This window comes from Carassius auratus, chromosome 34 (genome assembly GCF_003368295.1).
Source record: "Carassius auratus strain Wakin chromosome 34, ASM336829v1, whole genome shotgun sequence".
Lineage (NCBI taxonomy): Eukaryota > Metazoa > Chordata > Actinopteri > Cypriniformes > Cyprinidae > Carassius > Carassius auratus.
The window spans coordinates 12720242-12735387 of NC_039276.1; the positions used below are offsets into that span (position 1 = coordinate 12720242).

The 15146-nt window shown below is 34.9% G+C and overlaps 1 protein-coding gene across 11 annotated transcripts in view; it reads left to right on the top strand.

Annotated features, from left to right (window-relative positions):
- The window catches only part of stxbp5l (syntaxin binding protein 5L), a 164593-nt gene that overhangs the window by 17489 nt on the left and 131958 nt on the right, over nucleotides 1–15146 (top strand). For all 11 annotated transcript variants that reach the window (XM_026218099.1, XM_026218098.1, XM_026218102.1 and 8 more), the window contains exon 2: nucleotides 4926–5023. In XM_026218099.1, the coding sequence (XP_026073884.1) occupies nucleotides 4926–5023 (98 nt within the window). The remainder of the gene's footprint in view (nucleotides 1–4925; nucleotides 5024–15146) is intronic.

The window sequence follows — 15146 nt, forward strand, 5'->3', positions numbered from 1 at the left end:
TACATGCCACAGTTGTAAGTCTGGATGTCCTTTACAGAGCACCTTCAGGGCTTTTCAGAGATACCTAATGATTGGATATTTCAGCATGGCCACTCCCTCTCCTTGGTCTTCAAAAATGTCTGATATTGATTTAGTGACAGTCTTAAAGAAATATGATAATATTTTGTAATTATCATTTAAATCTGAATATTTTTAAACTGTGTGTCATAAATAAAAATCTCAGGAAAATGTTATGGGGTTTCAAATCAAAATATGAATTTCTGTTATGAAACATTATGTTGATTTCATAAATGTCCACTGTAGATGACATCTGGACTATTTTTGGAGACACAACAAATAAATAGGGAAATACATTATATTTCAATATTCCTAGGAAATATTATTATTATTATTATGATATTATATTATTATGATAATATACAAATAATATTATTATTATGAAAATCTATTATGAAAATTTCTTTTTCCACTACAGGTTGCCCCAACAGATGCATTATATATAATGAGAAAACCTGTTTATGGCCATTTTACACACATTTTGCTTAAAGAAAAATGGTAAATCAAATCATTCTGTTATAACATAGTTTAGATAATTGAGTCCTGATCTCCTCTAACAAGGACTTAGCATAACTTTTGAATGAAATATATATAATAATTCGAAAAAAATAAAATAATAATAATAAAAAATAATAACAAATAAAAAAAAAATTCTAAAATGTTATTATTGCAGTTTATATTGCAATTATTTTACAATCTCCAAACTAATGTAAATAGAACATAAAGACAATATATTTTTAATATTTGCTTAATGGCATTTATTCATTTGTTTATTTTTTATGACTGAAGGCGAGTAAATAAACACAATTCTAAAAAAAGAGTCAGAAACAGCAGTTGTGGGGTGGCCAACCCTATCTCTGCCCCTGGTTTATTTGCGTTAAATATTTGATATGTGTTAAACTGAAAAAAAAAAAAAAAAAAAAATAATAATAATAATTGCATGCGTTTCCACATTAATTTTGACACTACTAATATATATATATATATATATATATATATATATATATATATATATATAGTGACGAGTCGGCTCCCTTGCTTCATTTTACCAGTGTTCAGTTACTTTCAAAAGTTGAAACAGGTAAATTCCTGATATTATTGACTGCATTATCTAAAACATTTATATTATTTGTGGATTTTTCTCTTCAAAAACATTGTTAGTGCAATATTTTGTGGTGTTATTTTTTTTTTGTCAAATTTTTGCATTTTTTAAATTGTCATCATGATGCACATTTTTGCCTTTGTTATTAATGATTAAACTCATCAGTGACAATCATTTTATAATTTGAAAAGTAACAGTAAAAAGTAATGGTACTGATAATGTAAGCATGGTTTCCAGTTACTACTGTTTAATGCAGTATTGATTGCCATTGGTTAATGTTTTCAATAAAAAGCAACCTATGAACCCACGACCTCGATGAAGCTCCCTGTAGCAAAAAACCTTAGCGCTGCAAGCAGCTGGACTTCAGGGCTTAAAGCAAAGCATACCTGCAAGCGCAGGTTTGAGAAGGTCCAGCAGCTCCATAATGAGCTGTCTTGGGAGGCAATTTTTTTTAATATAGCCATGTCAGGCAAAATGTCAAAAGGGCTTCAGTTTTGCCTGATAAAAAAATTGACATGGACTAAATGGCTCCACGGCCGGCGCCGGCTTTGATTCAATACAAGGACACGTTGGATCACTGCCATAGTTGGTCGCTTACTGGACACCACTATGCTTACCCATTTATAGATCTTAGTCAATTAGTGCCAAATTGTTTGCCAGATTTTCATTATCAAAAGTGATTGTATCCATTGCGAACATATTTTATTATTAGTCTTATAATGTCCATAACATAAAATGATTGTTAAGCCACATTGTCAACATACCATAGTTTGAATTGTACTGCGCAGCGCTGATTTCTAAAGACTGCTGTACAGTGGCGGCGACTTGCGTCTTGAGCTCAAACAACGCTTAAGAGAGAGCGTTACGAATGTTCCAGACCAACCTTACGAAAGTGTGACTTACAGAAGATATACTTAGTGTACGAACGTTTCGGGAATCGTGCCATAAGGTTAAGAGAGAGGTTAAGGAATAGGTTAAGAACTACTTAGCGATAAGAACGTTTTGGGGAACCAGGCCCTGTACATTTCTAGTGTATTACCACCCACTGCCAACTTATACCAATGACAGAAGAAGGCGCAGTTACAATAGCTAAATATTTGGGAGAGCGTTGCTATTGAGTGACTATATTGTATTACAATAGGATATTATTTCAAAGTTATTATTGAATCATATGGAGCCCCGCACATGACATGAAGGAAAAAATATTAGGCTAAATCGTGTGCATGATTTACTAATTTGTTCCCTTAATGTACTAAAACATGCACATGATTACTATTGCGTTCCCTCAATTTACTATTTTGTTCACTCGATTTATAAATTGTGCGCACAATTTAACAAATCAAGGGAACGCAATAGTAAATCGAGGGAACGCAATAGTAAATCGAGGGAACGCAAAAGTAATCGTGTGCACGTTTTAGTACATTGAGGGAACGAATTAGTAAATCGTGTGCACAATTTATTTATTTTTTCTTGCATGTCATGTGCGGGGCTCCATAGAATTAAGACTATTTAGAACATCATTTATAATCAAAGTGGTTTAATAACAGTATTTTGTTATGGTTACACTTGAATTGGTTACAAAAAAGATGAAGGATGGTAAAACATAGTTAATTCTACCCAACAAGTATGTGAAATATTACATGAGAGAGAAAGAGAGAGGGCAGAGCCCTGAGAAGAGAACTCCAGCAAAGAAAAGAGTCAGCAAAGAGAAAGAGACAGATTAACAGTTACAATCTTTTTTATCACTTCCTTGACCATTTGAATATAAACTGAATGCGAGACATTCAAACGGACCAATCAAACAAAGCAATGTTTTGAATATGTTTAAGGGATCATGTAGCAGATGCAGGAAAGGCCAATGAGAAGTGAGTAATGTTAAATAAGCAGATACTAAACAAAGAAGTGCAGAAAAAGATTTTGGATTTTGCCATAATGAAGTGGCTGGTTTAAAAAGAGACAGTGAAAGTGACCTGATATACAGCCAAGTATGGTGACCCATACTCAGAATTTGTGCTCTGCATTTAACACATCCAAAGTGCACACACACACAGCATTGAACACACACACACCGTGAACACACACCCGGAGCAGTGGCCAGCCATTTAGGCTGTGGCGCCCGCGGAGCAGTTGGGGGTTTGGTGCCTTGCTCAAGGGCAACTCAGTCGTGGTATTGCCGGCCCGAAACCCACAACCTTAGAGTTAGGAATCAAACTCTCTAACCACTAGGCCACGACTTTTAGGTGGTTGTTTCAATTTTGTACATGAATTTGATGGTTGGTCTTGAGAGGTACCATAGTTTTTGCACAGAAAACGTTGAAAGCTGTGTGACCTTCAGCTGAGATGATGATAGACTGAGTTAGGGGGTGTTGGCTGGGGGGTAGGGGAGCTTGGTTTTGATGAAGTTGATCTTGAGTGGTCAACGAGGTGCCAGAAAGGCATGCTGAGATCTTTGCTGAGACTGGAGACATGGAGACTTTGAAAAGGAAAGCGGAGTGTTGTCAGCATGGCGGCAGCATGAAGTGCCATATGATTTAGTATCTCAATCAAATGATCTGGAGTGATCATCTTTGATGGTTTATGATTGTGTAATTGAAAGTTACCCGGGTTTAAATCGCAAGTGATTTTATTTTTCAGTAAACTACGTAGCAGGCCATATAGGTTTTGTTCTTTTACTGACTTGGGTAATTTGACCTGTGCTGTGTTAACAACATAATGTCAAACATTACCAGGTGAAGATAAAAAAAAAATAATAATTCAGAAAGCAGCTGAAGTATGAAAGGCATAGCAAAGGCAGCTGATTGGAAAAGTGTAACTTCTAAGTCACAAATTGTTTTGAATGAGGGGGACCGTTGCAACAGAATGTGGAAATGCGTATGAGCTGTGGGAGGCTTTTAGTACTGTTGTTTATGTATCCTATGCCAGAATCCGTTAATGCAGCCAGACTGATAAAGTTTGAACTTTTGCACTTTAATTTGGTAAAGCAAATTTGGTAAACAGTTAGCTTTTGGTAAGAAATTTTGACATTTTTGAGGAGTAAAATGGGATGCATAAGGTTTCCCCTCTCACCTTACATGGTAACTTTCAGCTTGTATATTAGAATCTTGTATATTATGTAAGTTATTAAGCATTAGTTTTACATAAAAATCTGAAAGTATGTATTAGGTTTGAGAAGAATAAATTATGTATAGTTTTTTTGTCTAATATTATTCTGTACATCAATTATCCATTGTAGCTCTGTAATAAACAGGCTCTTTCTTGAGCAGAAAAGCAGCATAATAAAATGATTTCTGAAGGATCATGTGACACTAAAGACTGGAGTAATGGCTGCTGAAAATTCAGCTTTGTCATCACAGGAATAATTAACATTTTAAAATATACTAAAATAGACAACCATAATAAAAAAAAAAAAAAAGAATTTCACACTATTACTTATTCACTGTGTTTCAAATGCAGGCTTGGTGAGCATGAGAGGCTTTTTAAAAACTTTTAAATCTTACAGTCTTCAAACTTTTGAACAGTAGTATATGCCAAACCAGTAAAATATTGCAGAATATATCTTGAAACAGAGGGGAAGGAGCGGATGGCTGCACATTGAGCAGCAGTTGAAGTATTGTTTCATGAGCTGATCTCAGGAGAGTAGCAGGGGTTGCAGGCAGGCTGTAGGCCGTGTCACTATAATGTTGGAATGCCTGAAGTTGCCTACAGTACTTTGTTCTTAACGTAGCACACTCTTTTTCATGGTTTCTCTGTTTTAATTTCTCTGCAGACAGTGCGTCATGGAGTTCCCTATCAGCCCACAGCTCTGGCATTTGACCCGGTGCAGAAGATCCTTGCCATTGGCTCTCGTTCCGGAGGAGTACGGCTGTATCCTTTATTTTCCACCTCAGTGATGCAATGCTGTTTGCCCCACAGTGTAATTTCAAGACTTTAGAAGGACTTTGGGGCTTTGGGATAGTTACAGTCGAAAGGTAAGGTATGATGCTGTCATGTTTCCTCACTTTAAAAACCTCCCCATGGCATAGAGGGGTGTAAGACCATTTGACTGACTCCCAGAGGAATCACCCACAATGTTACTAATGCATTAATACTGAGAATGACTGACAGAAAAAAAGAGAGAGAAAGACAGAGAGAATGAGACACCCAGTTCCAACATAGCTGGATAAATAATGCATTAAAGTGAGTACTGGCCACTAATAGAAACCCATATTAGCATTACCATAGCATTTTTTTCTGTAATTTCTTTGGCAGCATTATTTAACAGGCCCACATGGAATCAGTGTCTGCAAAACTCCACAGCAAATCAATTGAGTCAAATCAGTATTCTTGCCCTACCAGTAAGCCTACAATAATGTTTTATTTTTAGAGATGTCTGATTTGATTTGCTGGGAAAGTTCCCAGCTTCAGTCATTCATGCAGATGTGTTTGCATCATGTTTGTTAACAATAAAAAAAGGTCCAGCTACTTTGCGAATAGCAGTACTAAAGCACATTTAAAGCTAAAAAGCTTTAAGCGGCTAATAAAACTCACTATTGTTAATGTTTTCCACATTTAAATCCATTCCACATTCCATTCCATTTTGCAGATTTCCCCCAAACATAGAAAATGCAAAGTCAGCAGATTCCATGTTGGTCTTAATAAAACTAATAATTCCATTACAGATGCAATGGAAATACATTAACTAGAGAGAGAATGATGAGAATTTAGAAGCAAATGTGTGATTTGATTTATTTCTTAGCCACATGAATAAATCAATCATGTTCCTTTAACTTGATGCCAGCACTTGTACCGCTTGAGTGTCTGGAGTCTTTTATGATTTGGAAACATTTCCTGCAAAAAAAAAAAAAAAAAAAATATATATATATATATATAATATAAATATATATATCACACAAAGCAGACAAAGCAGGAAGCAGAGGCAAGAAATGCCAAGGAATCATGTGGCAGATGAAATGATGAAAGGAGGGAGGAAAAGAGAGATAGTAGGCCATTTTTGCATCACAGTGACTTAGCTTTGTGCTAATTATGGACCTGTCATTACCGTAGATAACTATGGACTGTGTTACTTAACTATGAAAAGCATGACTCTCCCTGTCTCTCTCTTTCTTCAATATACTTTTTCCCCCTCTGCTGTTACTGTCTGTCTATCCTTCCTTCCATATGTATTACATGCTAATGAGGCATGAAAAGAAGGGGGTTTTGACTCTGTTGGGAGTCATTTTTGTGTCAACTGACAGTTTTGGCATGGACTATTGTGAAGAACTCACTGCGTGCAAAAAATTTTGATCATTATTGCGTTGCTTTACATACACTGCAAGGAGTACTGGGCCCAATAATGCCTATAGTTTTAAAATAAAAAAGGCTTAACAAGCACATATGGGTGCTTCATATATTGGTTATTCTTCAATATTAGAGATTTTTTTTTATATATAGTGTAATATACATGCTACCATTTAAATGTTTGGGGTCGGTAAGAAAAAAAATAAATATATATATGCACTATTGATTATCAAACTTTTTGTGCACTCACTTTTTACACTCTCTGCAAATCATTTTTATAGGAGAATACTCAGCATCTCTGTGTTTGTATGAGTTAACATTTGTGTTCATTTTAGAAAGATTTGTAAATATATCTTAAATGAGTGTCTCTCTTTATAGTCTAGGAAAAAAGACAGCTGACAGTTGTAAAAGATACGCTTGCATAATGTACTGTGTGTTAAAATAGGTACAATGCTGAAGTAAGCAAGGAATGCATCATACTAACCAGATTTGTTGATGTCATCTATGCATGTGTGTGTGTGTGTTGATGCAGATCTTGGCAGGGTGGCAGAATGCAGGGCTGAGATTGGTGTGGCATTCACTTCACTGCAGTCAGCTAACTGCACAAGCTCCATGAATGAAGAAAAATAATCAATCTCATACTAATCCTATAAAATCATTCTGAGCTTGTGGAAAGGAAGCAATGTTATAGAATCAAACATGGGCAAAAAACAGTCTTAAGATTTTGTTTCGAGACAATACATGAAAAATGTAGCTCAGTACATGTGTAAATGAATTTGATCCCTGACCTACATCAAGTAGGTCATGTTGATGTAACAAAGTCTTAAGTGATTATGCTGGCTGCTTGTGTGTGCGTTAGTGTATGCAGTTGTGTAAGTTTGGCTTGAACATTGATGGGACCCATGGGAGGTAAAAAACAAATGGATCTGTCTCAGCCTCACAATTGTGAGTTTTATTGTCAAACATTACCAGGTGAAGATAAAAAAAAAAAATCATTCAGAAAAAAAAGATATGAACTCACAATTCTGAGAAAAAAATTCAGAATTGCATGTTTATATTTCACAATTCTGACTTTATAACTAGCAATTTTGACTATATAACTCACAATTGTGAGATAAAAAGTTGCAATTACCTTATTTTATTTTTTATTCAGTTGCGGAAACGGGCTACCATAGAAAAGTGTACCAAGTCCTCAGAAAATAAATAAATAAATAATAATTCCACCTAGCATAGTTGATATGCTTGTAACATGACCTTTGATTTCCTGAGTAGTGGATTTGTATACTGTAATATTTAGTCATTAACATTTTGGCTCAGTTATTTATTTTATTGCACTTCTTCAGTATTAATCCTACGATAACACCACTAAGATCACATAGTTCAGCATCACCTGCATGACTCATGTGTTCTCTAATAGCAACCCTGTAGCGGTCAATTCACTGGCATTGCATGCCAAATTATTTTCAGTTGTGGATTGGTGCATGATTGGTGCATGACTGAGGGCGACAGCTGACTCCCTTCCAAACATGGGCCTCTCACCTTTGAGCATATGTGTCATTCATCTCCGGTGTTTTTGTAAGGGTCTTCTGTGTGACACGGGTCCACTATGGGCTGCTTTTTGTGTGAAGTAGTCCTTATCGTAGCAAGGAAGTGAAGAGAGGATTACTGTCCAATAGGGGGCTGGTAATAGAATTCTCTACCCATGTGTGTGTGTGCGCATGTATGTGTTCAAACACATAATTCAATTCAATGTGTTTCTCAGAGAGTTTGTAAGTTTGTATGTGTGCCAGTGATTGTAAGTGCGTACTGTAGATGCGAACAGGTAATAGAATTCGCCTCTGTGATAAGCTGTCGATTCTCATCAAAGTGGACTAGCGGAAAGTGGACTAGCGGAAAGAGAGAGAGTGGAATTGATATTGGAGTGATGAAGAATTTTGGTGAGATTGCAAAAGCAGAGGTAGGCGGAGTCATGCAACCTTCACACAACCCCCCCCCCCCCTTTCTGTTACATTTTTATTGGAGAGAGAGAGTGTCAAAGAGCAGGAACTGTTTTCATTATCAGGCAGGGCACGTTTAGAGTTCACTGCAGCCTCTGTCTAGTTAATGTTGGAATGATGGGCGCAACACACACACACACACACTCAGACGCTCATCCAAACAGATCTAACACAGCCACACCAGTAACATGCACAAACACCAATGCAATGACAGATGTCTTGTGCCTGTGGTCAGAGTGACAGTGAATAATGCTGAGATTTTTGCGCTAATGCTGATAGTTAGCACGCTGCTGTCATCTTTCCTGCTGACAATATGTCACCATTCTTTACAGCCTCACGCAATATTTACAAAATCTTTGCACCAAAATTTCCTTTCAAATATGATTGGTAAGACTTATATGGAAGTTTTTTGCGAAATAAATGTATACTTTTATTTAACATTCATTTAAAATGAAATTCATATTAAATCATTATTCATTTGATTTAAATGCTGTTCTTTTGAACTTTGTTCATCAAAAAATCTTAAAAAAAATATGTATCACAGTTTCCAGAAAAAATACTAAGGATCACAACATTGATAATAATAAGAAATGTTTCTTAAAAACCAAATCAGCATACTAGAATGATTTCTGAAGGATCATGTGACACTGAAGAATAAAGTTATTATTGTCATCACAGGAATGAATAACATTTTTAAATATTCAAGAGACATCGCAATACTATTTTACAATACTGTATTTTTAATCAGATACATGCAGCCTTGGTGAGCATGAGAGACTTGAATGGTACAGACTTTCTTGAATGGTAGTGTATTTGATTTTAGATTTACCTTGTTCTGAATGTCACAAAAACCAAACTGCTTGCTTGATTTACAGTATCTTTATTAATTCTAGTGAAAATAAGCTGTAATGTGTACTAGACTTGCTCTCATTCTTATGCATGAAACCCTTAAACACAATGGCCCTGTCCCAAATGGGGCACTTGATGTTGCAGTCATCCAGTGGCTTAAGGGTCTGATTCCCCATTATGGCTTCTATGTACCCTCAATACACACATTTGCTGAGCCTGCACTGATGCAGACTGCTACCCGACAGTCTGTGCAGCATTACTTCACCAAAGTGTGAACTCAAAGGAGAGATACAGGGGCAACATTGGACTGGTTATGGCTACAGCTTCAGTTATTGACATTTTGTCACCACTGACAGGGATCTATGATTGTCATGTAAAGCTGAGCCATTTGAAATGTCTCATTGTTCTTTTTGATATTTATACACTATTTCCTTTAGGAAATATCATTGCAGTATTAGAATAGTGTTAATGCTGTAGGTAAGTCTAGGTTTTAGGCTTTGGTTCTGCATATCAGACATTTAAAACACATCCTGCTGAGTCAACAAGTACGAGTCACTGTCTTTGTAGACAGACTATATTCTTTACAGTGGTACATTGCATATTGTATAAAGGCTTTATATCACGCACATTTCAAAACACACTTTCAAAATTGTTTTTGTCTACTAAAGATTTAATTAGGAAATATCTTTTGTTTGATGAACAACTGGCATATCGGCAATTGATCTGTTCCTCACAGCTTTATTGTCATTCCTTTCAAACATTAAAAATATGACTACACTGACTAATGGTCTATGGCTAAATAAATAGTAGAAGAGAACACTAGTCACAATTCGGTTTGCAAGTATTACAGTGATGTCACCAGAATAATTAATATTCATCCTGTTATCAAATCTTTGTGTTGTGGACTCAGAAAACATTGCCATGCCCATGATTAAGACAGACAGACACACACACACACACACACACAGACTGTAGCAAGGGACCTGTGCAGAGAAATAACATTTGATTTAAACTGATTTATAGTGAACACCGCTAATTAAATTAATGGACATTTTATGGCCACAACAAGATACAGGACATACACACAAATACACACACATATTTTGTTATATCTTAACATATGGACTTCACAAATCAACTTCTGTTGTTTTATACTGGCCTATATTCCTTCAGCTGACTTACATAGAAACCTTTCTGCATGTTTACATTTACATTTAAACATCAATTAGTATGTTTAATAAGTAATTTCCTCTTTGGCCCATTAGCTGCTCCACAAAATTTAGGTGATTTCTGGTTTTACTGTCTATCTGGGAATGGTTGGTCCCTAAAATTCAAACACTTGTTGAGTGTGATTTCACCAAGTACAACATGTTAGATCAACATCCTTGTTGATCATGGAACAACATTCCAGTCAACCAATCAGAAATGAGATTTCAGGAAACTTTTCAGGAAATATCTGTTTTAGGCTTCAAATCAGGGTAAGGGGCTTATCTACCCTTGTTAATAAGATATCATTTCTCTCTCATTTTAGGAATAAATTATGGTTAGGGTTAGGCTTAGTGGTAGGGATTGGTTTAATTCTGAATTTTTGGACAATAATGTTGATCCAGCATCATCAAAAGATGTTGATGCAGGAACATTTCCAACTTGGCAAAATCACAGTGACCTTATTAAACATTTACACTTACTTTACTACATAGTTGTGGATATTTTTCTTCTAGTTATGAAAATATTAGAAGGTCATACAGATATTCAAAGCAGCGGAGTAGAAAGGTCAATCATGTGATAATGTGTGTGTGTGTGTGTGTTTTTAAGGGCTTTCATTCTGTACCTAAGATAATATTTGGATTATGTTTGTGTGTCCTTGAGGCTTCTATCCTTTCAGGCTTCAGTTCTGTCATGACAACTCTCAGAGGGATTGGCGTGGTAATGTACATGACAATGTTAATGTATTTGGTCTTGGCGGAATAGATCTGCTATGCTGCTGCTGTGGCAGAGCCAATACATCCATAACTTGCTGCATAAATTGCCTACATAGCCTAATAAGTGCTCAAGCATATGCATAAACCTTGACACAGTGCACCGGCAGAAGTAATGGTTATGTATGTGTCAGGAAAAAAAAACAGTAAGGACTGCAATAACATTTTAATATTTTGAGAAACTAGTGCTTTCTTTGTTCTTGGTTTAAAAGATTAAGTCGGTGACACTGACTTGTCATCTCCACAGTAGTGATTCGCCTGTGTCCATGTTTCATACAGATTGAATTGGTACATTTGAAAGTAGATATTTCATTCTCCATAGACATAATTTTTGTGTCTGTAAGGTAAAAATATACACTGTGTTACGCGCTCAAGTTCACAGACCAATACGGCATAAGCGCATCTTGTTGCTTTCATTATTTTATTGTGAGTGGACACAAACAAACATCTTTACAGTCTTGACAGTCTTTACAGATTTGAAATATGTATTACTCTTATCTGTATGACCAAAAATAAATAGAATTTGAAATGCAAGTCAACGCACTGGCACCTCCATCTGTCCTGCAGTGAGCTACTTTCCACTCGCCGCATAGACACTTGAATAACTTACATTTCTCTTGGTTAACATTACATCGAGTAGACATGTAAAGTCACTAATACTTAAAAATTTCAGAGTCAAAGCCATATTTGAGGTCCGTTATTGATAGACAAGTGTTTGGAGGTCCTGCCCAGTGTACTGTATACTGATATTTTTTACATTTATTATTATTTTTTTTTTATTTGTATATATTTATTTGCGACAAAGCGACCAATACAATTTTGGTCGACCAAGCCTCTTCTGGTCGACTAATGATTAGTTGACTATTAGGGCACAGCCCTAGTGTGCACTGTGCTGTTTTGATGTGCGTGTAATGCATGTAAACGGCCTCCTTGACCTGATCTTGGTTTGATCGATGGTCAAGTTTTGGACTTGCAGATTATTAGAGGGATGGAGGGAATGTGGGGGATATGGCAAGGCAAGGATGGAAAAGAGAGATAAATGACATTATTTGTTCATTTTGCGGAAATGATTGCAATTAGAGCAACTGAAAGAAAGGCCTATGGGCTTTATGAGTGTGGAGGTGGAGAGGTTGAAGAGTAGATCAAAAGAATGATGCAGGGAAAAAAAAATTGATTGACTGACTTTTACACAAGCAACACACACACACACACACACACACACACACACACGCACACAAACAGTGTAATCACACTGAGTAGAAAATTCCTGCACTCTTACAATAGAATAAACGCTTTTTCAATGGTGAATGGTAGCATTTAGACCTTGTGATCAAAACATATTTTATACTGTATAATGTGCTAGTTTTTAACCTTAGCAAACTCTTATTAAAAAAAAAATAAAAATTAAGGATAACACAATAAAGTAACAATACTTATTTCCATTGTGGTCCTTAATAATAGTTGTAATATTTGTGATTACAGGCATTTTTTCGCATACACTTCATTACAATATATATATATATATATATATATATATATATATATATATATATATATATATATATATATATATATAACTTTCACACTCAAACACACACCACAGAGGCAAACTTCACAACTGTACAGTAATCCAAATATGTGACCTTGGACCACAAAACCAGTCTTAAGTGTCAAAAATTGATCTTAAAAAAAATTATCTTTTTAAATTGAGATTTATACATAATCTAAAAGCTGAATAAATCAACTTTCCATTGGTGTATGGTTTGGATAGGACAATATTTGGCCGAAATACAATCTGGAATCTGACAGTGCAAAAAATTACATATTACTAATCAAAAATAACATTATGATATATTTACGGTAGGAAATGTACAAAATATCTTCATGGAACATGATCTTTATTCAATATCCTAATGATTTTTGGCATAAAAGAAAAATCGATAATTTTGACCCGTTTTATTATTATTATTATTTATTTATTTTTTTTTTTTTGGCTATTGCTAAAAATATACCCCAGTGACTTAAGGTTTTATGCTCCAGAGTCACATATGTCCAATTTGACACAACCTATCTAAAAACATTTTCTACACTTTTTTTTTGTTAAAACCCTTATAATCGATCATAACCTAAATGTCCAAAGGCAACTTTTTACAAAGTCTTAAACCTACATAAATTAAGATTCATAATTCTCTGTCTAGTAAAATGACCATTTCTTAATTTAAACTGGGAAAAATAAGAATTATAATACACTGGAGCTCTATTATTAATAATTTGATGTACCACTTTTAGATTTAAACATGCCGATCTTTAATTAACCACCCAAGCTGCTGAAAGTGTCTATTTTCCACATGATTAAAACCTTGCAATTCTAAAACTAATTTTACCAATTTGTTTTGTCATTCTTGCAGTTTTGCCATCCACATACAAGATGAGTCAATCATCAAAGAGTTACATGCATACTCAAAACTACATTGAAAAAGTCCTATGGCAAGCACCCTTAAACTGTCACAAAAAAAAAAAAAAAAAAAAAAAAAAAATAAAAATAAAAAACCTTCTAATGTATTGGATTCTAGCATTAACTTTCTGCAACACTTTCCAAATCATATTTACTCCACTTAAATTATTATCCAAAACACAGCCAAGGTAATTAAACAATGTTCTATTTGCTAGGACATAACCATCAAGAGTCCTTGGCCTTATGCAATTTATAATTTGACCCAAAGATAATGGATGTTATAAAAGCTTATTTTCAGCCAGCCATTCCTTCACCTTAACAAGCTCCTTAGCTAATTTCTCCTGTATTCGTTCAGTCTCATATCTGTGACTAAAAGAGCAGCAGCATCAGCATATAAAAACATATTTCCCTCACATGCAGCCTGAATATCGTTAATATATAATACAAACAATAGTGGACCAATACTCTACACTGCAGAACCCCATTCACAATTGAACCTTGTACCTTCTTCACTCTCCCTGTTAGATAAGAAGCCAACCCAGATTTTACTGTACATGAAAATCCGAAAGCACTTACTTTTTCTAAAAATATTAAATGGTTAACAGTATCAAAAAGCTTTCTGCAGATCCAGCAGAACCATCCCATGTTTTCTCTACCAGTCTATTTTCTAATAAAATCTTAAATAATATGCACGTTGTAATAATAATAATAATAATATCAGTTGAATAAGACTTTCTAATACATAACTGACATTTTATTCTTAATTAAATACTTAGACATTTGCTGGAACACCACTTTTTCTATTATTTTAGAAACAACTATCAGTATATGAACTGGTGGATAATTTCCTGGATCCTGGTCTGCTTCCCTTCTTAAATAATGGAATCATTTTTACTATCTTCATAGCTGCTGGTTCTATACGTTTCTTCAATGAAAGATTGATCATATATATATGTGAGAGTAGGTGCAATAATACTTGCTCCATCCCATAAAAACCTTGCTGGAATTTCATTCAAACCCAGTCTCTTTAGACACATTTAATTGCTCTAAAATGGCCTTTATATCTTCCACTGAAACTTATCTGAAAGAAATAGCATTTGGCAACATACCTTTTCTTTGATAAACACCTCTAACAAATTCAATCCCTTAGACTGCGTTATTCAGTGGGAATTTTTGGACTTAACTTGTAGCAACAAATGTGAAAGAACTATTCAACTTATTTTCAACTTTATTTCTATCAAATTCTATCACACCTTCAACAACTAACCCTTAAATCTTGGGTGAGGTTAATTGGGTCAGACTTACCCATCGGTGCAATCTTATTTAATACCTTCCATATTGATTTAGAATCCCCAGACCTTCCTCTTTATTGACAATTAATACAATTAATCTTTGATACCTTCATCTTTTTCTGTACTAAATATTTCTAA